General features: G+C 35.3%; 1 protein-coding gene across 1 annotated transcript in view; it reads left to right on the top strand.

The window, feature by feature from the left end:
- Window positions 1-25,452, top strand: part of LOC309498386 (uncharacterized protein) — a 47,795-nt gene that overhangs the window by 6,431 nt on the left and 15,912 nt on the right. The window contains exons 2-3 of the mRNA XM_082169092.1: window positions 2,856-2,904; window positions 2,959-3,513. Coding sequence (XP_082025218.1) covers window positions 2,886-2,904; window positions 2,959-3,513 — 574 coding nt within the window. The 5' untranslated portion in view covers window positions 2,856-2,885. The remainder of the gene's footprint in view (window positions 1-2,855; window positions 2,905-2,958; window positions 3,514-25,452) is intronic.

The raw sequence follows: 25,452 nt of genomic DNA, 5'->3' as shown, positions 1-25,452 counted from the left end.
TCAGGTGTCTTCAATAATGTTCAATCATCACTAAATTAATCACTTAATTATCTCATTAACTTCAACACTCTTGAGTGTTCATATACACTCCCAGGAGTGTTAATTTAACACTGGAGTTTTTGCTGTGTACAAAGAGCCGTAGTTAACTGACAAGCTGAGCCATATCGCATTAATTATCGCTGGCGATACGTCCGTGATATTAATGCGATATGGCTCAGCTTGTCAGTTAACTATGGCTCTTTGTAGTAAATGCCGCTCCATCTGAAAGCAGGTGATGGTGATTTACTACTAATCAAGAAACCGGCTTTATTGATGAGCTGCGCACAACAATATCATGCGATATATCGCCCAGCCCTAAACCCAACTGTTACGTCACAGTCGGTGTTATGTTGGGATTCACCCGTTTTTCACCTTTAAAGGGATACGCCACTTTAAAATGAAAATTCTGTTGGGAATTTTCACCCTCATGTTGTTTCAAACCTGTATGAATTTCTTTCTTCTGCTGAACAGAAAGGAAGATATTTAGAAGAATGTCAGTAACCAGACAGTTTCTGGTCTCATTGACTTCCATAGTAGGAAAAAAATATACTATGGAAGTCAATGAGACCAGAAACTGTCTGGTTACTGACATTCTTCTAAATATCTTCCTTTCTGTTCAGCAGAAGATAGAAATTCATACAGGTTTGAAACAACATGAGGGTGAGTATATTGGCGCTTTTCCATTACCAGCTCAACTCGACTCACTTTTCGCTCCGTTTTCCATTGCAGATAGTACCTCCACAATAGTACCTGGTCGTCATAGCGACGCCGCAGGAAACTGCATTGACTTCATCTTTTACGCGAGACGCGCGACACACACACACACACACACACACACACACACACACACACACACACACACACACACACACACACACACACACACACACACACACACACACACACAGGACAATGGAGGAAATCGAGTGTATGCTGTTTTTGGATGTTTTTGTTTTTGTTTTTGCTGTTTTTTATTCAGGATACTCCGTCTGGCGCGTGCAATGATGACGCAGTTAATAGTGATGATTCTCTCTGACCAATCAGCAGTCTGCCGTGTTTTCACGTCACATTTTAGTATCGCCTCAGCTCGCCTCAGCTCGCTTAGAACCTCGCCGGAGGTGGTATGAAAAAAAGTACCTGGAAGCAGGTACAGGTACAACTTTTACACAGTGGAAAACCAAACAGAGCCGAGGCGAGCTGGTATTGTGTAGTGGAAAAGCGCCATATGATGACAGAATTTTCATTTTAAAGTGGAGTATCCCTTTAAGGGTAAAAACAACAATCAGCAGGCCAATGGTGCCCTCTGCAGGCAAATTGACCTTTCGCAAAGTTTAGTTTAGTTACCCCCTTTAGTTACTGTTGCTATGTCCGACTCTCACACCACATCGTCACACAGTGAAATATACATCGAGGAGCAATGAGGACACTGACAGACAGGACAGAGCAGGTTACTTTTGATATGAAACAAAGTTTCAACTTTCAAATTTTGATAATTTTTAAAGGAAATTTGAACAATTTTGGGTCTCTTTAAAGTCCCTGTAAAGGCAATTCTAAAAAAAAATTCTAAACACATTATAAATGTTAGAAATGTATTGCTAAAACATATTACAAAGACTGTGAACTGTGAAGTGCTGAATTGTGGAGTTAGACCGTTAAACAGTTTTTCACCATTGCTGTGTTCCGGATTTTTTGGGCGGGGCTAAAACGGGGGCTCGATGACGCACCGGAGCCCCTGAGATCCTGGACACGCCCCTACTTGATGACGCACTGGAGCCCCTGACGCTGGCCCCTCCCCTAAATAGAGCACAATCACATCAGTTTACCGATCGCGAGTTACTGTCAGTACTATTAGTTACTACAGCCTACAGTTTGCTAGCTAGCTATGCATTCGTCACGGAAATGCGTACTACCTGGATGCGATCACGTACAAAACAGATCGGTGTCCTTATTAAAATTTCCAAAAAACGATCATATCAAGAAGAGGTGGATTAATTTAGTGAAGAGCCGCCTTGATGGAGAGCTGAGGATCACCGCCAAAACCTGCCTCTGTAGTGATCATTTTACACGGGATAGTTTTATAAACTTTCGTCGGAGACAACTGGGATTCACTGATAGTCCGCTGTTACTGGTGAATGGGGCCGAGCCGACTATCTCTCGCCTCGGTGTTCATCCTCCCGTCGCGCCGACAACTGGTGCAACTGGGCGTGGTTTCAGCGCAGCCAGCGGACACGCCCCCAGCGTTTGAGAGCAGAGACTACTGCTCATTTTTTCAAGATTTTGATAGCTTATTTTATGTACTTGCCGGCTTTTTTATCATTCAAATTTGGCTGGGTGGCTAATAACACATTTTTCTGTGGTGTGACAAACTCAGAACACATACTTAATTTTGACTTTACAGGGACTTTAATGTGTCTGACAGATCACTTTAGAGCCTCAGTTAAAGCTGCTCGTGAACCGATCATCTCTTCCTTCTAGTTCATTTATAGCATAAAAAAAACATGAATTAATATCAGAAGAAATGTTGTTTCAACCACGGGAACACACTAGTACACCGTTTTTCTAGTTCAAATCCTCCAACGTTAATCTATTAACTCTCCTGATGGCTTTGTCGGACAAAATGTTGGATTAAGGGTCAATTGTGGGAATTGTGAGAACTTTTTTGATAATAATGATGGAATCATATAGTGAAGCATCGAGACAGATCAACGATTTGAAACAGTCTCCGGGCCAGTAGGTCATCCTCACAGAAGCATTCTCATGTATTAAAGGAAATGTCTGAGATTTTTGATAAATGTCTGTTCATTTTTGTTTTGCAGCACTTTTTAGCTTAACGCCACATCTTGAAAATGGCAGAAAGGACTGGAGGTCTGAATTGGCTAGAAAGGATTAGAGGTCTGAGTTTGCAAGATATGATGGCAGGACTGAATTTGGTGTTACTGGGAAAAATAGGAGCTGGGAAAAGTGCATCAGGAAACACAATACTGGGACGAGAAGCTTTTCAATCAAAGAAAAGCTCCACTTCAGTCACACAAGATGTTGCTGTTGAATCTGGGACTGTTGCTGGACGATGGGTCACTGTTTATGACACACCAGGATTATTCAACACAAAGCTCAGTGAAGAAGAGATTCAGCAGATGATAAATGAAAAGGTTCTTCAGAGATGTGAATCAGGTCCCTGTGTGTTTCTGCTGGTCATCAAAGCTGACAGATTCACTGGAATAGAGAGAGAAACTGTGGAGAAGATTGAGAAGCTGTTAGGAGAAGAGCGCTTGAAGAAAACCTGGATTCTCTTCACCAGAGGAGATCAACTGGAGGAGGAAAAGAAGTCAATAGATGAATTCATCAATGAGACTGAACCACTGAAGAGACTCGTTCAGAAATATGATCAGAGATACCATGTGTTCAACAACAAGCCAAAGGGACAAGTTCAAGAGCTGCTTACCAAAATATATTCATCATACCCTGACACAATAGGTAAGTGAGTGAGTCATTATTATACAAAATATTATAAATATTTAAGACAAATTGTGAAAGTCTGCTCTCACTGACTGTCTTTAGAGATTCAAATGCAGCGTCACAGGAATAAAGAGTTACAGAGGGAGATCTCTGTATTATAATGTTTTACTCATTACAGATTGGTTTATCATGGTTTATTTTTTTCTCCTGCATGACATGGTAAATGCTCTGCACACTTTTTTCCCCAAAAGCTAGTGTTTAAGCTATTTACAGATGTGACTAGAATTAAACATTTATTGTTAATGTATGTAATGTGTCTAGAAAAAGTTGAAATGTTTATTTCACTAAGTAGGACTGTAACAGTGAGTAAAGTGAGTGTTGAAAATGCTATTCAATTTGTTCTCATTCTCTTCACTCATGGAGATCTGAAAAAAAGTTTAATATTTGAATTCCTAATACACAGATCTCACTGACACATAGTGATAGTCAGCACTTGCCGGGTTTAATAATATCATCCGTAGGGATGTGACTCATTCTACGGAGCATCTGAAGAGACATGGTGGTGGAAAAAATAAGAGATGGGAGGAAAAAAATATATATATTTTGCATTCTCTTGCAATTATATAGTTAGGTAATTATACTGTATATTTTTTGCAGGCATCCGAGAACCACTATCAATATGCGCAGTATTAAAGTCGCTTTTGAGTTTGCTTTTCACTTTTGAATTCGTGATCACACATACTACCGCAGCAAGCCTGACAAAGTCCCTTCTGTACAATGTGTTCATTTTTATGACTTGATTTTAGTCTATTGTAATGCAACTAGTTTGATCTCTGCATTTCACCATTGTGTTCTTGAATAAGGAATAGATGAACTTAGGGCTGCATGATATATCATCTTAGCATCAATATCGTGATGTGTGCATCCGTGATAGTCTCATCGCAGCATTTGTGATGTCAAGTATAGGGATTGTAGATCAGGTTCGGAACGCGTGTGATTCGCGCGGATCATTTGCACATGTTTTTAAGTCCTATCAGTTTAAACATTCAAGCCAGCTTAAAGCATTCAAGCGAAAAGATGTGAAAGAGAACTGGATCTCGCCCCCCGTTTTCTGTACAGATCCTCGCTGACAGAACATGAATAAATTCAGTTCTCGACTATTTGTGCTTGAACGGACACATACATAAAAAAAAATTCAAAATTCCAGTCTCGGAAAGTATCCTCTTGATAAAAAATAAAATAAAAGCACATATCACATTTTCAGGCTGTTAACAGCAAAAAAGAATAGACAAATGTTTAACTACAGTGTGTACATACATACCTTCTTCAGTGGTTTCAGCCTGGAACACTGGCATCAATTCAGGGTCGTTGTCATCATCATCATCATCATCAGAAGTTTTGTCAGCAGATTGCATTGCATTCTCAACCTGTGACACTGTGTCATTCTGTAGATTATAACACAGACAAACATTCTCACACACATAGCAAATGGAGAGGCAGTGCATTTTAATGAATTTATAAAACATTGCTGAAACTAAAAAATTATATTCTTACTTTCTGGATCATCAATTCTGCAGCCTCATGGATGAGAAACTGGAAGGTTGCATCTCTTTCCTCTTCACTTCATTTTTTTTGCTTCATCAGATGGGGGTGAAACTTGGTGACTTTTGTTGTATTACCTATATGAACACACAAAAAAATCAAGGAGATGATTCTGATATGTTAAAGGGTCGTAAAAAAAAAAGTCACACTTAGCTTCCTCCCGCCCGAAAACGGGCGACATAGGAAATGAATGGGAAATACGAAAAAATAGGAAAACTCAGAGAAACTTTTGGTGGTACAAGCTACAGATCAGCAACTGTGCTGAAAAAAAGTGTACAGCAATGAAGGGGTGACACTCTAAAACATCAAGAGTGCAAATAAGACACCCTCCCCCCCCCCCACACACACACACCCACACACACAAACACACACACACACAGAGAGAAATGAACTGGTAAGACTGAAACAGCAAATTTTGCCCCAAACTATATAAAAATTATATAATCATAATAACTCCAAAACTATAGCAAGGAGAATCAAAAGTTAGGTATCGTTTGAAAGAACTCTTTTTAAATTTTTTGAAAATATAAATTACATTACATTTAGACATTGTCCTGCCAAGAAACGGCGGATAAAAGACAATATATATATATATAATTTTTATTATGATTTTGCATATCTTTCTTATTTGTCAAGGAATAACTCCGGAAGGAAATAAGGTAGGAGGAAAATTATTTTTTAGTGAAGTCCCCCTACATGTTAGCTTCATTTGGATAAAAAAAAAAAAAAATTGGATAAAGGAATCAAAAGTTACAGCATTTGGAAAAGAGACAGCCTTTTTGTACAGTCTTTGACACCCCCTCATGGGCAATTTTTTCTCCATGAAGAATATCTTGTCATAAAAGCAATAGATTATGTTAATTTTGGCCTCATTTTAATTGTAATAATATGCTGTAAAAAATGAAAGTGCCATTTTCAATTATCTGTGAATGTTTCATGAGCTGTATGATGTTTTTGACACATTGCAGTACATTATTTTATAGATTATGAAAAAAAAGAAATTCTATTTATCAGCAAATAACTCAGCAGTACTTAAGAGTTTTTCAAAGTGGATACATTCACTGTAAAGTTCAGACTCTAAGCTTTCAAATGACATCAACTTTGTGTTAATCAAGGCAAGATTTTAGAAAAATATGGTAATGAATATTTTCGCAGCTAGGTGGCGCCTGCTGGCGGTACACTCGGTTTTAGAGGGATTACTCAGCACTCGTTAGGAGTTAATACAAGTAATTAGATGCATTAAAAAGCTGAGATCCTAAGCTTTAAAATGATATATAATTTGTGTTGTTCCATTCAGTGGTTGCTTAGTAATTAATTTTTTTCTTTCCGAATGGGAATAAATCAAATAAATCAATAAAAAAGCTATAGGCCGCCTATATGACACATATTTATACATTTTAAAGCCACTAGATGGCGCTCTTCTCACTTGAACATTTTTTTTTTTAGGCCTGCACTCTATTTTGATGTGAAATGTTGCATTTATTGAAAAATAAAATAAATAAAATAAAAATATATATATTAATTCTAATGGAAAAAATAGCTCATAAAAATTATATAATTAATGCAAAGTATCATAAAAAATTCAAAAAATTCTAAATAATAATCAGAAAACATTATAGAACAAAAATATATTTGATTGGTTATCCTGGGAAAAAGTAAAGTAAAATTTTAAGGCTTCGTCCGTTTTCGGGCGGGAGGAAGCTAAGTGCAACCCATTTACGAAGAAGCCCAGAGGGTTAAAAAAGGCAGCTTTTTATATCTGGGATCCAAGGCAGATGCTCTATATAGAACTTGTCTCACATCCATATATCGACGTTCTAGATCCTCTGCCATTGCCTGCTTCATCTCTGTAATCACACTGGAGTCTTCAGTCATGACAGTGAAATGTTTCAACAATTTAGCTTGAAGAGGTGCAATGACAGATACAGTTGGCTCAGGGTGTCCGCGCGGTAGTAAAAAGAATCTACCAAAATTAAGGCCCTTGAAAGTTAGTAAAAGGTAACAAACGCAATTTGACTTGGTAGTAAATTTTTCATCACCACCTCAATATATGAGTTTCCATTTTTTTGCTTAATATTTGTGTCTCCATATTTTAACTTCATCTAGCATAATTAAAAAATATATACGGTGCTAACAGGACCTGACGGGCTCGACATTAACGCTTGTCCGGGACAAGTGAATTTTTTGAAGGGACAAGTAAAAGAGAATTTTACTTGCCCGACCGGACAAGTAGCCTGATTAAACGTCAATAACAAAAAATAAATAAATAACTAGGGAATCACTAAAATGAGAGAATGATTCTGTTTGTATTATATTTATTGTAAGTTGTGATCGATAGTGGATGTATTACTGACGGTAACAAGGTTGTGCTGTTGAGGCTCGCGCAGCCTCTCGAGGAGAAATCCAAACAAATGTAAACTCAGTTTAAACTCCGTTAACAACATAACGTTACTGCCAGTGCCAAAATTCAAAATGTGTTTTAATATTTTTAATATGACACAGTTTAGCAACCTCACACGACGAGTGCTGTTTTCTTGACCCAGTGGGCATTTGATGTCAATTTTACATCAATGTGACATCAAACATTGATGTCAAAATTACATCACGAAATAGGTCAAAAATGAAAGTCATATTGACGTCAAAGTGTCGATGTCAATTTGATGTCAAGATTTTGACCTCTGCTGATGTCATTTTGATGTTATTTTGATTGACATGCTTTGTTTGTTGGTATTTGATGTCAATTCAACATTTATTTGACGTCAAGACGTCATGATGTTGTAAACTGATTTAACTGATTCTATCTTAAATTGATCAATTGCCATTTCATATTTGTACTGTGATCTTATTTCATTTGAGTCCACTAAAAAAATATATTTTTCTAAAAAATATAATTAATTTAAATGAGTTCACAAAACATCGATTTAATTCAATCCTTTTGCAGATAAGTGTTAGATAACAACAGCACACATCAATGCATTAACAAATTCACAATCACTGCCTGTTAAGTAAAGCAACATGCAACATAAATAATATCAGTGTTTTTATGCTCATCCAGAACTGAAGCTCAGGCTCTACTCTTCAGCACAATGGTGACCCACAAAACTCAACAGAAACTCTTTAAAGGTCCCATTGAATGGATTATTTTATTATTTTAGAATGTTTCCTGGGGTGCCCTTATAATGTTAGTATGTTTTTTTTGTTTGTTTTTTTTTATCAAAAGTTGTTATAATTTAGAAATAAAAGGCATTTTTCCTAGCCTGATTTTAGCCTCTGAACGCTCTGTTTGAAGGGGCGTGTCTGTGTGAGACTTCAGTGTAAACACCCTCTGCTGTGATTGGCTGCTGTGAGACTTCAGTGTAAACGCCCACTGCTGTGATTGGCTGCTGTGAGACTTCAGTGTAAACGCCCACTGCTGTGATTGGCTGACATGCATGCATATGAAATATTTAGCATTACTTGTGAAACTCTCTCGAAAACATTTACTATTATACGTTTTTACTATTACAGCTATCGAGATTAACGAATCGTGAGAAGTTTTTTAAGTATTTAGATCTATTCCCATCACATAAAACGTTGCAGTGATCCCAGTGGGCATTTGGTGTCAATTTAACATCAATGTGACATCAAACATTGATGTCAAAATTACGTCAAGAAATAGGTCAAAAATGAAAGTCAAATTGACGTCAAAGTGTCGATGTCAATTTGATGTCAAGATTTTGACCTCTGCTGATGTCATTTTGATGTTATTTTGTTGTCATGTTTTGTTGGTATTTGATGTCAATTCAACATTTATTTGATGTCAAGATGTCATGATGTTGATCCCAGCAGGCACAGGATAGAGACTATAACATCGGTCAGACGTTGGATTTTGGTTGAAAATTTAAGTCGGTTTGATGTCTAAATCCAATGTTTGTTTGACATCAAGCTCCAACGTTGGGCAGTCGTTGAATTTTGGTTGGAATAAACCAAACAAAAAGGTGAAATGCATGGCCGTACACTTATTACCAGCTTCACTTAAAACTAACCAGATTTACTTTATTTAATTGCCGGTTTAATCAATAGTTGTATTTTAAAGTCACCATGATGGTGGTTAGCGTTTGCTTTAGTTGGACTCTTGACTCTTGACTTTCTAGTTTAACAGTTTCTCTGGCTGCTAAAATTGTGTATTTGTAAAGTACATTTGTTGTAGCAAAATAAGCCATGAGATCAGGTGAAATTAGCTGATTATTGATGATGATGATATCATCATGTAAATGCCTGAATCTCTGATCTTATTCAGTGTCTAATGTTTTGATTATATAGGACCTGTGTCTGTAATATTGTTTCATAATAGAAGACAACTGATGTTACAGCATGAGAGCAATGTTGTTTGTTAAATAATATAAAGGATTTTCAAAACATTTAGTGCAGTAAACTTCTTCCTCTACATTATTACTTAGCCATCAAGAATCAGCGTATGACTCTCAACAATGGTGACAATAAATGAAATGCTTCATGCTGCAGTGCATGCTGGGTACCACCAATCAAAACTCACCCTTATCTCCCAGCATGCATTGCGGCTTTATTAAATTATGCAGCTGGAGTTGATCTGATATCTGGATATTTTATTTGATTGTCACCATTGTTGAGATTCATATGCTGTTTCTTGATGTCTGTGTGTGTCTAATTGCTGCCATAGATTAAAGGTTTTTGTGCACTAAATAGTTTTTAAAAATAAAGTATATTTTTTGATAACACGGATATGCTGTAGAATCAAATGACTTATATTTTGAATAAACCAATGTTAAAACCACAAATCCTATACAATCAAAGCATTAGACAATAAGTAAGATCAAGGATTCTGGCAATAACATGATGATATCATCTTCATCTTCATCATCATCATCAATAAACAGCCAATATAACAATTGTGCTTTATAAACACATTTATAGCAGTCAGAGAAAAGTTTAATTTAAAGAGTCAAGGGTCAAGAGCACAACTAAAGCAAACGCTAACCACCATCATGGTGACTTTAAAATACAAAATATTATTTCTTTAAACCGGAAATTAAATAAAGTACATCTGGTTAGTTTTAAGTGAAGCTGGTAATAAGTGTACGGCCATGCATTTCACCTTTTTGTTTGGTTTATTCCAACCAAAATTCAACGACTGGCCAACGTTGGAGCCTGACGTCAAACAAACATTGGATTTAGACATCAAACCGACTTAAATTTTCAACCAAAATCCAACGTCTGACCGATGTTATAGTCTATATCCTGTGCCTGCTGGGCATCTATTTGACATCAGGATGCCATGATGTTGATGTCATTTTAATGCTATTTTGATATCATTCAATATCAAGCTCCAAAATCTGATTAAATTTACCTTTTATAGTATATGCAATTATAGTGTCTGCTGCTGTCATTTTAAATGTGAACTAAATGTAAATATGCTAGGATTTAAATAAATAAAAACACACATGCAAAATACATAGACCTAGGTCTATAACTTTAAAGATCATTCAGGCTAGGTCTTTTAGATGTTGAAAATGAGTCACATTGATTTACAATGAGTAATAAATATACTTTTTTCAGACATTATAGACATTGTTTTGACATAAATTTCACATCAATTTGACGTCGTTTCCTGACATCAAATCAACATCGATTTAATGTCAATGATATTGACCTGAGATGTAGGGACCAGAAAAAACATGTCAGATTGATACCTTTGTTAGGCATCTTTACAACCACAAGGAAATAATTACAAAATATAATGAAAATATGCATATTCATGCATGTCATACATGGTGGTCAAAATCTTGACTATTTGTTGATGTCAAATTGACGTCAAGGTGCCCGCTGGGTATAATAAAAAATTTTTACAAAGAAAGAGTACACTTGAAATATTGTTGAAATTGTAATTATTGTTGTAATTGTAACCTTTTTAATAAAATAGCAAAACATATTTACAAGATAGATGTAAGCAAAATCTTAAATGGTCAATATAAGTCTTCTTCTAAATATATATTTTGTCCTTGCATTGTGGCTCAGTCAGTGTCACACCTGAATGAATGGCTCATTATGCAGAGTGGGTGGGACATTGTATTCTCAGGTGTAAACTACTCCTCCTTCACGCCCCCCTCGCATATTGGCTTTCCAAGCAAAACCTTTTTTACACAATTTAAATCAATGTATTGTTTTATGTAAACAATAAAGAAAGACTATTTTCACATAATTTTGAAGCCAGAACTTGAAGCGACAACATCCATTAGTCAAAAGTCTTTTGGACACATATTTAGTATGAGTTTTGTGGTCTTATTTCAGCAACTTTCATTTTTATTTTTTCCAATAACCACGCATAAACATTATTCTCTTAAAAATACAAACATCTACATACATGTTGCTCACATATTATGGTAGCCCTGTTTGTGCTATATAGAGTGAATTTACACCTTTGCCATTATCATGCTTATAAATAACTGAAAAAAAGCACAAATGTCAGGGCTAGGGCTGTGCGATATATATCGTGAGATTGTTATGCGCATCTCGTCAGTAAAGCCGGTTCCTTGATTAGTAGTAAATCACCATCACCTGCTTTCAGATGGAGCGACATTTACTACAAAGAGCCGTAGTTAACTGACAAGATGAGCCATATCGCATTAATATCGCGGACGTATCGCCAGCGATAATTAATGCGATATGGCTCAGCTTGTCAGTTAACTACGGCTCTTTGTACACAGCAAAAACTCCAGTGTTAAATTAACACTCCTGGGAGTGTATGAGTCCACACTCAAGAGTGTTTAAGGTAATGATATAATTAAGTGATTAATTTAGTGATGATTGAACATTATTGAAGACACCTGATGTTCACAAGCAGAATCACTGAAGGAGAAAATCTCAAATTGTAAGTTACCGTTATGACGATCAATGGTTGCTTTAGTTGGACTCTTGACACATATATTATTAACTTTAGATTTTGTTTGTCTGTTGTTTCTGAATTATAATCACCAGTTGAACAAAGAAAAAAGTGATCTGATGGTGTTGGTTATATTATGACAATCATCATTTGAACTTGATCACTGAGCTCATTAAAATCCTTCTTTCTGACTTTGATTTATGTTGTTGGTTAATGAATCTGCATAAATGCCCAGAAGTTTTGATATAATATAAAGGATTTCTTAAAAGTTATTTAAAAAAAAAAAAATCATTCTTTTAGGCACACACAGATGTCAAGATTCAGTCTATGCATCTCAACAATGGTGAGGAGCAGAATATACAATTAGGAAAAGTAAATTACATAGACAATTCAGATCATAATTTATTCATACCGCAATGCATGATGGGAGCCATTAATGAGTTGTGATTGGTGGCAGCCACTGCAACATGCTTTATTATTGTCACCATTGTTGAGATTCACAGGCTGATTATTGATGTTTGTGTTTTAAATGAATCTGTGCTACATTTATTTAAAATACTTATAATCATAGGCTGAAGAATCACTAAACTGCTGCTAACAAGTTAAACCAACCTATCTCAAAAAGTTTCCTTTTTCAGATCACAGCATGATTATGTCAAAACATAACCATCACTATAAGATAATACTTTACTTTGTTCATTTAACTGTTATAAATCACTAACAGCAGACAAACAACAGTAAATATTAAAGTAAACATATAATGGTCAAGAGCCCAACTAAAGCAAACACCCATCACTTTAATGGTAACTTACAATTTGTGATTTTCTTCTTCAGTGATTCTGCTTGTTAACATCAGGTGTCTTCAATAATGCTCAATCATCACTAAATTAATCACTTAATTATCTCATCAGCCCTAAATGCCGCTCCATCTGAAAGCAGGTGATGGTGATTTACTACTAATCAAGGAACCGGCTTTACTGATGAGATGCGCATAACAATCTCACGATATATATCGCACAGCCCTAGTCAGGGCATGTCAAAACATCCCAAGGGCCCCAAAAACACATTAGACCCCAGAGGGTTAAAGCAGTAATATACCGTAGAAAACAAAACTAGCCTACAGGAATATACTGTGAATTAACAGTGCTCAAAGTCGACAATCAGAGACTGTTTTCACAATCACACCCTATACCCTAATTCACTATTCCCTACACTGTTAGACCTTACCGGGTTTTTTTTACAGTAAAATACTGGCAACACTGTTGCCAGTAAAATACTGTTAATTGTACAGTTCTTTACTGTAATCTAGTTTGTTTATGTAAAAATGCACTAAATTCTAATTCAAATGAACTAATTACACTTGCAGAAACCGACTGCCTTAAATTGACCAACTGTCATTTAACATGTATTAACTAAAATTTATAATGCATTAATAATGTGAGCAAAGTAAAACTGTGAACTTCTTTCATTTGAGACCACTAAAAAACTATTGTACATAAAAAGATTTCCACTGGACCAGCAACTACACAGTCACCGCCTGTTAAATAAAGCAACATGCAGCATTTCATCAATATTTGTAGATCTTCTCCTGGACTGAAGCACAGGCTCTACTCTTCTGCACAATGGTGACCCAAAAAATTAATTTTACAGTAAACTACTGGCAACAGTGTTGCCAGTATAAACCTGTTTTATAACTTACAGTTTATTACTGTTAAAATACATTTTGTGGGTCTTTTTATCTTACACTGTTAACCCTTTCAACCCCACAGGAAAATCCACACTACAAAGAGTAAAAAGTAACATTGAGACAGTGTTGCTGTGAGATAATTAAGGGAACATGTAAGTGATTGTTGAGCATTAGTGATGAACACCTGCTGTTAATAAGCAGAATCACTGAAGAAAAGAGAAACACAAGAACAGAAAATAGAGAAACACAATAACTACGACTGACTTCCAGCCATTACACATTATTACACTTATTATTAACCAGTATGACTTTATTTCTGTCATACAGAAGTTGTTATTGAAAATGTTTGGTTTGAAGTTACCATTATAGAGATCAGTGCTTGCTTTAGTTGGGATGCTGATGCTAAAACATTAGTTTTTCTTTTGCTGCTTGAGCTGTGTTTTTGCAAGTCACACTTGTGCGCACACAGTTTATGAATGATTGTGGTTGTAATGCTTATGATGACAAAATCATCATATTGCCTGTTCATTCACTAAGGAATTAATTCTTATTCATTCAGAGTTTTATCCTCGATCAAAAGTGTTACATTACCACTACTGTGAAACTACAGCAATAAATTACTACGACTCTTTTTTTTAACACATCATGCATAAACCAAAAAAAAACAGAGCTACACTATATTTTAGAAACACAGAGATATCACAATTTAGCACATTAATCTCAACAATGGTGGCAATATTTCATTTTTTTTTTTTTTCATGCAGCAGTGCATGCTGGGAGTTTTATATTATCCTGGAACCCAGCATGCATTGCGACATGACACTTTTCACCATTGTTGAGATTCATATGCTGATTGTTGATATCTGTGTGTGTCTGAGTCAAGCAGGAGTAAAAAAAAATTGAATGCACTATATGATTGTTATTTTTCAGAAGACCTGATTACAGAAATATTGATTTCATTTTGTAGATACACAGATTTATGCTAAATATGACATACCCATGATTTCAATGAATATATACAGGAATAATCTGAAAATCAGACATGTCCAGGATGATTGTGACATCATCACAAAAGAATAAAAACACCTTATAAACTTCCTCTTGACTTTTTTATTGCCATAACAAATGTGTTTTATAAACTCACTGTTACAGCAGTCAGAGAGAGATGAATGGTAAGAAGTCAAGGGACAAGAGACCAACTAAAGCAAATACTGATCTTCATCATGGTGACAACAAATTTTATTATTAACAAAATCTTTGTTAATTCTCAACAAGAACTTTTGTACATGTATGAAATAAATAATCATAAACTGGTTTGTAAACTGGTTTCACACTCAGTATTGCTGGAAGTCAGCTGTAGTTTTTGTGTTTCTCTTTTTTCTGTTCTTGTTTGTCTCTCTCCTTCAGTGATTCTGCTTATCAGTGTTCATCAGTTTCTCAATTCACTCACTTCTTTTCATTCACTCTGTCAAGTGGACTATATTAGTGAACTAATGTAGGGAATAGTGAATGAGGGTATAGGGTGTGATTGGGAAAACAGCCTCTGAGTGTCGATTTTAAGCACTGTTCATTTACAGTATATTCCTGTAGGCTATTTTTGTTTTCTACGGTATATTACTGTTTTAATGGAAAATGGTATGAAACTGTCTGAATTACGCTTTTTTTTACAGCAAGGGTTAACAGTGTACAATAGTTCACTAATATACACTGTTAACCCTTGCTGTAAAAAAAGCCGTAATTCAGACAGTTTCATACCATTTTCCATTAAAACAGTAATATACCGTAGAAAACAAAAATAGCCTACAGGAATATACTGTGAATTAACAGTGCTCAAAGTCGACACTCAGAGGCTGTTTTCCCAATCACACCCTATACCCTCATTCACTATTCCCTACATTAGTTCACTAATATAGTCCCCTTGACAGAGTGAATGAAAAGAAGAGAGTGAATTGAGACACTGATGAACACTGATAAGCAGAATCACTGAAGGACAGAGAAACAAGAACAGAAACACAAGAACTACAACTGACTTCCAGCAACACTGAGTGTGAAACCAGTTTACGATTATTTCTTTCATACATGTACAAAAGTTCTTGTTGAGAATTAACAGAGATTTAGTTAATAATAAAGTTTGTTGTCACCATGATGGAGATCAGTATTTGCTTTAGTTGGTCTCTTGTCCCTTGACTTCTTACCTTTCATCTCTCTCTGACTGCTGTAACAGTGAGTTTATAAAACTCATTTGATATGGCAAGAAAAAGTCAAGAGGAAGATGATCAGGTGTTTTTATTCTTTTGTGATGATGTCACAATCATCTTGGACATGTCTGATTTTCAGATTTTTCCTGTATATATTCATTGAAATTATGGGTATTTCATATTTAGCATAAATCTGTGTATCTACAAAATGAAATCATTATTTCTGTAATCAGGTCTTCTGAAAAATAACAATCATAGTGCATTCAATTTTATTTTACTCCTGCTTGGTTCAGACACACACAGACATCAACAATCAGCATATGAATCTCAACAATGGTGAAAAGAATGTCGCAATGCATGCTGGGTTCCAGGATAATATAAAACTCCCAGCATGCACTGCTGCATGAATAATAATAATAAAAAATGAAATATTGCCACCATTGTTGAGATTAATGTGCTAAATTGTGATATCTCTGTGTTTCTAAAACATAGCTCTGTTTTTTTTGGTTTATGCATGATGTGTTAAAAAAAAATGAGTCATAGTAATTTATTGCTGTAGTTTCACAGTTATGCTAATGTAACACTTTTGATCGAGGATAAAACTCTGAATGAATAAGAATTAATTCCTTAGTGAATGAACAGGCAATATGATGATTTTGTCATCATAAGCATTACAACCACAATCATTCATAAACTGTGTGCGCACAAGTATGACTTGCAAAAACACAGCTCAAGCAGCAAAAGAAAGACGTATGTTTTAGCATCAGCATCCCAACTAAAGCAAGCACTGATCTCTGTAATGGTAACTTCAAACAAACATTTTCAATTAAAAACTTCTGTTTGACAGAAATAAAGTCATACTGGTTAATAATAAGTGTAATAATGTGTAATGGCTGGAAGTCAGCCGTAGTTATTGTGTTTCTCTATTTTCTGTTCTTGTGTTTCTCTTTTCTTCAGTGATTCTGCATGTTAACAGCAGGTGTTCATCACTAATGCTCAACAATCACTTATATTCACTTAATTATCTCACTGCAACACTGTCTCAATGTTACTTTTTACTCTTTGTAGTGTGGATTTCCCTGTGGGGTTGAAAGGGTTAACAGTGTAAGATAAAAAGACACACCCACAAAATGTATTTTAACAGTAATAAACTGTAAGTTATAAAACAGGTACATACTGGCAACACTGTTGCCAGTAGTTTACTGTAAAATCTTATTTTTTGTGTCACCATTGTGCAGAAGAGTAGAGCCTGTGCTTCAGTCCAGGAGAAGATCTACAAACATTGATGATATGCTGCATGTTGCTTTATTTAACAGGCAGTGACTGTGTAGTTGCTGGTCCAGTGGAAATCTCTTTATTTACAAAAGTTTTGTTGTGGTTTCAAATGAAATAAGTTCACAGTAATACTTTGCTCATGTTATTAATGCATTATACATTTTAGTTTAATACATTTAAATGACAGTTGGTCAATTTAAGGTTTCTGCAAGTGAAATTAGTTAACTCGAGTTTTAGTGCATTTTACAGAAACATACTGTAGATTACAGTAAAGAACTGCACAATTAACAGTAAATTACTGGCAACAGTGTTGCCAGTATTTTACTGTAAAAAAAAACGGTAAGGTCTAACAGTGTAGTCAAATATAATATAGTTATTGAAAATAATAAAGTTTGTTGTCACCATGATGGAGATCAGTATTTGCTTTAGTTGGACTCTTGACCCTTAACTTTTTAGTAGGAAAATTTTCTCTGGCTGTTATAACTGTGTGTTTATAAAGCACATTTGTTGTAGCAAAAAAATCTAGAGAAAGTTAGATCAGGTGATGTTCGCTGTTTATTGATGATGAACTCATCATCATGTAATTGCCTGAATCCTTGATCTTATTCAGTGTCTAATGCTTTGATTATATATGACTTGCATTATTAAAGCTGTGTTATAATAGAAGCTGTCTAATTTTACAGCATGAGAGCAATGTTGGTTATCAAATAATATAAAGGATTTTAAAAACATTTAGTGCTTTAAACTTTTTCCTCTACATTATTACTTAGCCATCAAGAATCAGTTTATGACTCTCAACAATGGTGACAATCAATGAAATGCTTCATGCTGCAGTGCATGCTGGGTACCACCAGGGCCGTATTAACCCTCTGAGGTCTGAGGGGTTTTTGGGGTCCTTGAGATGTTCTGACATGCCCTGACATTTGTGCTTTTTTCAGTTGCTTATAAACATATTAATGACAAAAAAAAATTACACACTATTTAGCACAAACAGGGCTACCATAATATGTGAGCAACAAGAATGTACATGTCTGCATTTTTGAGAGAATAATGTTTATGCGTGGTTATTGAAAAAACTAAAAACTAAAGTTTCTGAAATAAGGCCATAAAACACATACTAAATATGTGCCAATAAGACTTTTGTCTAATAGATGTCATTGCCTAGTGTTTTTTCTTCAAAATGATGTGAAAATCATCCTGCCCTTATCATTCACATAACACAATACATTGATTTGAATTTTGCAAAGCACTTTCTGTTTGGAAAGGCAATATGCGGAGTGGGCGTCAACGATCATGCATATTTAGTGGTTCACACCTTAGGAGACAATGGGGCCCGCATACTTAATGACCCTTTCATTCAGGTGAGTCACTGAGCCACAAGAATGCAAGAGCAACAGTTGGAAGCATCTCAATTATTTTTTATTTTTCCACATATTGTGCTTGCAATTTGGCCTATAATATCCAAGGAAAACATGTCTAGTAATTGTGCAGTTAATTCTCATACTGTATTTTCAGTTTTGGAATATTTATCCTCTCCCCAAATTTGTCACTAATAAAACACAATAAAAATTATTTAAAGAAAAGGCTTATTACCTTATTACCTTTTAATAGTTTGTTTACATCTACCTTGTAAATATATTTTTTTATTAAAAAGGTTACAATTACAACAACAATTCAAGTGTAATCTTTCTTTGTAAAAACTAAAGTATACATTTTATCATACATATTTCAAAGTTAAGGATTTGATTGATTATTTGATTACTTTATTTTTGACAAAACATACTATATTTAACATGAGCAAATATTGGCAAACAAATATTGGCTTATTTGAGTTGGCAGATATTTTACAGTAAAAATGTATAATCTATCCAAAACTAATCAACGAAATGTTGCCTTTCATATGTCTGTAACATAGGTCTTTCGTTTTTATTATAAGAAATATAAATGTTAATTTGCAGTTTAATACGTTGCTTATACAAATACATTTTATTTCAACATTTCAGTCTATTTTTACTCAGTATAGCAATACAGTTTGCTAAAACCGAAACATTCATTCACAAACAGAAACGCCTGACTGTAACGTTGTTTCAGAATGTGACGCGTTTCAGAATGGTCTTCACTGACAGAGAGAAGGCAGAACTCGCATCACGTTTATTTTTCTTTATTTGGCAAAAAGCACAACACTTTGTTTTTATTGTGAGTATACACAAAAATAATACACATTTAACAGAATCGATTGATGTATGAAACTTGCTTGTAATATCAAAGTCAACAGAGCAAAATTAATTTCTTTTGAACTGAACTGAAAAAAATCCAGCAAAACGCGTGGGCGCGTTTGTCGACCTCAGAGGGTTAAGACAGTGTGGTGCCCCTGGGCACTATACCTCAAAAGCCCCTACCCACTAAGCAAAATGATGTCCGAAAGACGTCTTTTCAATGTCTTTGTTACAAAAATCGGACGTTGAAATGACGTCCACTGAGGAGCCAGAATGAAAGTTTATATGACGTCTTTTTTTGACGTGTTCTGCACGTCCGATATAGACGTTCATCGAACCTTCGTACAAGTTTAAACACTAGTTCAAATGTGGCCATTGTGGACATATTTCAACATCATTTATGGTCTCATTTAGACATAATTACTTTGACTACTGCTGTCAGATGATCTTAGTGAGAATTAACACAGGTTTAGATGTTGATATTTGTTTAATTTGAAGTGTCACCATTGTGGTGACCAGTGTTTGCTTTAGTTGGGCTCTTGGTCCCCGTTCCTTGTACTTTAACTTTTCTTTGGCTTCTATAACAGTGTGTTTGTGTAACATAATTGTTGTGGCAGAGAAAGTCTAGAAAAGATTTGAGGTGGTGTCACCTCAATGTTGATGATGACATAATCATCACAAAATGGGCCTTTAAATATTGTGTTTAAAGTTTATATTTGGCGTTCATAATCACCAACCTTGTGGAACTGCATTATTGGTGCCAAAAGCATTAAAATGATCACTTATTTGAAGGTGTATAAAAAGCATGTGCACAGGATGTTTTGAGCAAGTGTATCAAGTAGTCACACACAGACATCAATATTTTGGATATGAATCACAACAACGGTGACAATCAAAACAGAAAAGCTTAGGAATTAAGGATGAGTTTTGTCCTATGAAAGCTACCCATCATGCATTGCAGCATGAAGCTTTTTTTTATTTTTTTATTGTCACCATTGTTGTGAATCATATGCACAATCTTGATGTCTGTGTGTGACTATATGATACATTTGCTCAAAATATCCTGTGCACATGCTTTTTATACACCTTCAAATAAGTGATCATTATAATGCTTTTGGCACCAATAATGCAGTTCCACAAGGTTGTTGGTTATTAATGCCAAATATAAACACAAATCTTTAAACACAATATTAGATGCCCATTTTATGATGATTATGTCATCATCAACATTGAGATGATAACACCTCAAATCTTTTCTAGACTTTCTCTGCCACAACATTACAGCAGCCAAAGAAAAGTTAAAGTAAAAGGAAGGGGACCAAGAGCCCAACTAAAGCAAACACTGGTCACCACAATGGTGACACTTCAAATTAAACAAATATCAACATCTAAACCTCTGTTAATTCTCACTAAGATCATCTGACAGCAATAGTCAAAGTAATTATGTGTAAAATTTGAGACCATAAATTATGTTTAAATATGTCCACAATGGCCACATTTGAACTAGTTTTAAACTTGTACGAAGGTTCGATGAACGTCTATATCGGACGTGCAGAACACGTCAAAAAAAGACGTCATATAAACTTTCATTCTGGCTCCTCAGTGGACGTCATTTCAACGTCCGATTTTTGTAACAAAGACATTGAAAAGACGTCTTTCGGACATCATTTTGCTTAGTGGGGAAACTTATTGAGATTGTTTGGTTTAACTTGTTAGCAGCAGTTTAGTGATTATTCAGCCTATGATTATCAGTATTTTACTTATAATTCAAAATATTTAATAAATATTGTTCTGATCAAAACACATTCAGATAAATTCATTTAAAACAAAGGCATCAATAATCAGCCTGTGAATCTCAACAATGGTGACAATAATAAAGCATGTTGCAGTGGCTGCCACCAATCACAACTCATGAATGGCTCCCATCATGCATTGCGGTATGAATAAATTATGATCTGAATTGTCTATGTCATTTACTTTTCCTAATTGAATATTCTGCTCCTCACCATTGTTGAGATGCATTGACTGAATCTTGACATCTGTGTGTGCCTAAAATAATGATTTTCTTTTTTTTTTTAACAACTTTTAAGAAATCCTTTATATTATATCAAAAATTCTGGGCATTTATGCAGATTCACTAACCAACAACATAAATCGAAGTCAGAAAGAAGGTTTTTAATGAGTTCAGTGATCAAGTTCAAATGATGATTGTCATAATATAACCAACACCATCAGATCACTTTTTTCTTTGTTCAACTGGTGATTATAATTCAGAAACAACAGACAAACAAAATCTAAAGTTAATAATATATGGGTCAAGAGTCCAACTAAAGCAAACATTGATCGTCATAACGGTAACTTACAATTTGTGATTTTCTCCTTCAGTGATTCTGCTTGTTAACATCAGGTGTCTTCAATAATGTTCAATCATCACTAAATGAATCACTTAATTATCTCATTAACTTCAACACTCTTGAGTGTGGACTCATACACTCCCAGGAGTGTTAATTTAACACTGGAGTTTTTGCTGTGTACAAAGAGCCGTAGTTAACTGACAAGCTGAGCCATATCGCATTAATTATCGCTGGCGATACGTCCGCGATATTAATGCGATATGGCTCAGCTTGTCCTTTAACTACGGCTCTTTGTAGTAAATGCCGCTCCATCTGAAAGCAGGTGATGGCGATTTACTACTAATCAAGGAACCGGCTTTACTGACGAGATGCGCATAACAATATCGCGATTTAAATCGCCCAGCCCTACTCCTGCATGTATTAACTAGCGATTTACTTTTACTTACTCTATGCCACATATACTACTGTTATGAGCTAATCTGTTTTTAAAGATAAAACTCCACAGCAAAAACTCCAGTGTTAAATTAACACTCCTGGGAGTGTATATGAGTCCACACTCAAAAGTGTAAAGTGTTAAAATATGAGTGTTAAATTAACACTCAAGAGTGTTAAAGTTAATGAGATAATTAAGTGATTAGTTTAGTGATGATTGAGCATTATTGAAGACACCTGATGTTAACAAGCAGAATCACTGAAGGAGGAAATCACTAATTGTAAGTTACCATTCAGGTGATGGGTGTTTGCTTTAGTTGGACTCTTGACTCTTATATGTTTACTTTAAATTTTGGTTGTCTGCTGTTATTGATTTATAACAGTCAGATGAACAAAGAGACAATGTGATCTGATGGTGTTGGTTATGTTTTGACATAATCATGTTGTGATCTGTAAAACAAAACTTATTGAGATGGCTTACCTTGTTAATTACAGCAGCTCTGTGATTCTACAGCACATGATTTTCAGTATTTTTCATATAATCCAAAAAAATTTCATAATCATTGTTCTGATCAAAAGACTTTCAAATGAATTTATTTAGAAACACAGACATCAATAATCAGCCTGTGAATCTCAACAATGGTGATAATAATAAAGCATGTTGCAGTGTCTGCCACCAATCACAACTCATTAATGGCTCCCATCATGCATTGCGGTATGAATAAATTATGATCTGAATTGTCTATGTAATTTACTTTTCCTAATTGAATATTCTGCTCGTCACCATTGTTGAGATGCATAGACTGAATCTTGACGTCTGTGTGTGCCTAAAAGAATGATTTTTTTTTTTTCAAAACAACTTTTAAGAATTCCTTTGTACTATATCTAAAATTCTGGATATTTATGCAGATTCACAGTTATGCTGTAATCAACAACATAAATCTAAGTCAGAAATAAGGATCTTAATGAGTTCAGTGATCATTTTCAAATGATGATTGTCATAATATAACCAACACCATCAGATCACTTTTTTTCTTTGTTCAACTGGCAGTTATAAGATACAACAGCCAAACAAAATTTAAAGTAAATGTATAATGGTCAAGAGCCCGACTAAAGCAAACACTGATCACCATAATGGTAACTTACAATTTGTGATTTTCTCCTTCAGTGATTCTGCTTGTTAACATCAGGTGTCTTCAATAATGATCAATCATCACTAAACTAATGACTTAATTAGCTCATTAACTTTAACACTCTTGAGTGTTAATTTAACACTCATATTTTAACACTTTACACTCTTGAGTGTGGACTCATATACACTCCCAGGAGTGTTAATTTAACACTGGAGTTTTTGCTGTGTCTATACATTCGATTTTCATGAAAACGCATCGCAGGGAACGATCGACTCGGTAACCATGTGTTAATTACCCCTAGGTTCATTTTTCACTGGAATTGTCCTTTAAATTAGGGGCCGCCAAGACAACACCATTCTCTCTACACAGACTTTAAACGCGAACCTGTGAGAAACGCTGATGGTGTTCACATGCGCATTAAGAATTGGTTCTAATAATTATGTGCGTTTGAATATATGTGCGCAGGTTTGGAATTCCCTACAAACCAAGCCTAAACAAAGTACTGGTCCAAATTGTGATACAGAATTTTATTTTATTTATCACTTCGGGGTAGGTACGCAAATTTAATTTTCCCAACGACGCTTTATCTGTAGAGTGAGAAAGGGATCCTCCATAGGGAGAGACTATTTGGCACTTCAGCACTGTGTTGTCATTGGGTCCAGGTGAAGGTCCTTCGTCAGCTCTGGATACGGCCTGGATCCGGCAGGCTGCAGGAAAACATCGGGATAAACAAAGACATTAAAATTAGCGTAGATGCCATTCTTCTTATGATGTAACGAGTACATCAGGATATTATGGGAAGTGTTCCCGGTTCCAGCTGACCTAATCTATGCAGCCTAACATTGAATGATATAAGTCTATAATGTATATGTGAATGCTATGTCAAAGAGATGTGTCTTTAATCTAGCTTTGAACTGACAGAGTGTGTCTGCTTCCTGGACAATGGTAGGAAGACTGTTCCAAAGTTTTGGTGCTAAATTGGAGATGGATCTACCGCCAGCAGTCGATTTTGATATTCTAGGTATTATTAACTGGAATTGAGATCGCAGTAGATGTGAAGGACTATAATGCGTTAAGAGCTCGCTCAAGTACTGCGGAGCTAAACCATTTAGTGCTTTGTAAGTAATTAGCAATATTTTAAAATGTATATGATGTTTAATAGGCAGCCAGTGCAGTTTTGACAGAACTGAGCTAATATGGTCATACTTCCTGGTTCTAGTAAGAACTCGAGCTGCTGCGTTTTGAACTAGCTGTAATTTGTTTATTAAGCATGCAGGGCAACCACCCAGTAGAGCATTACAATAATCTAGCCTTGATGTCATGAACGCATGAACTAATTGTTCCGCATTTGTCAATGAGAGCATATTGCGTAATTTAGATATATTTTTAAGATGGAAAAATGCGGTTTTAGAGATTCTAGACACGTGACTTTCAAATGAAAGATTGGTATCAAAGAGCACACCCAAGTTCCTAACCGACGACGAAGACTTAACAGAGCAGCCATCAAGTGTTAGATAGTATTCTAGGTTTTTTTGTTTTTTTGTTTTTTTGTCCAATAATTAGAATCTATGTTTTTTCAGAATTTAGTAGTAGGAAATTACGAGTCATCCAATTTGTTATATCAGCTATGCATTCTGTTAATTTAGTGAATTGGTAAGTTTTGTCAGGTTTTGAAGAAATATACAGCTGAGTATCGTCGGCATAACAGTGAAAGCTAATTCCATGTTTCCTAATGATATCTCCTAATGGTAGCATGTACAGAGTGAACAGCAGCGGTCCTAGTACTGAGCCTTGTGGTACGCCATACTGAACTTGTGATCGATAAGACATCTCTTCATTTACTGCTACAAATTGATAACGGTCAAATAAGTATGATTTAAACCATGCTAGTGCAATTCCACTAATTCCAACATAATTTTCTAGTCTATTTAAAATAATGTTGTGGTCAATAGTGTCAGATGCAGCACTAAGATCGAGTAACACTAATAGAGAGATACAACCACGATCGGATGATAAGAGCAAATAATTTGTGACTCTAACGAGAGCAGTCTCAGCTATGGTACGGTCTAAATCCGGACTGGAAATCCTCACAGATATAATTTCTTTCAAGAAAGGAACACAGTTGTGAGGATACTGCTTTTTCTAATATCTTTGACAGAAAA

The sequence above is a fragment of the Leuciscus leuciscus genome, assembly GCF_965113295.1.
Source record: "Leuciscus leuciscus genome assembly, chromosome: 1".
In the NCBI taxonomy this organism is placed as follows: Eukaryota; Metazoa; Chordata; class Actinopteri; order Cypriniformes; family Leuciscidae; genus Leuciscus; species Leuciscus leuciscus.
The sequence above is the reverse complement of the archived record's forward strand: the minus strand, read 5'-3'. Positions and strand labels throughout refer to the sequence as shown.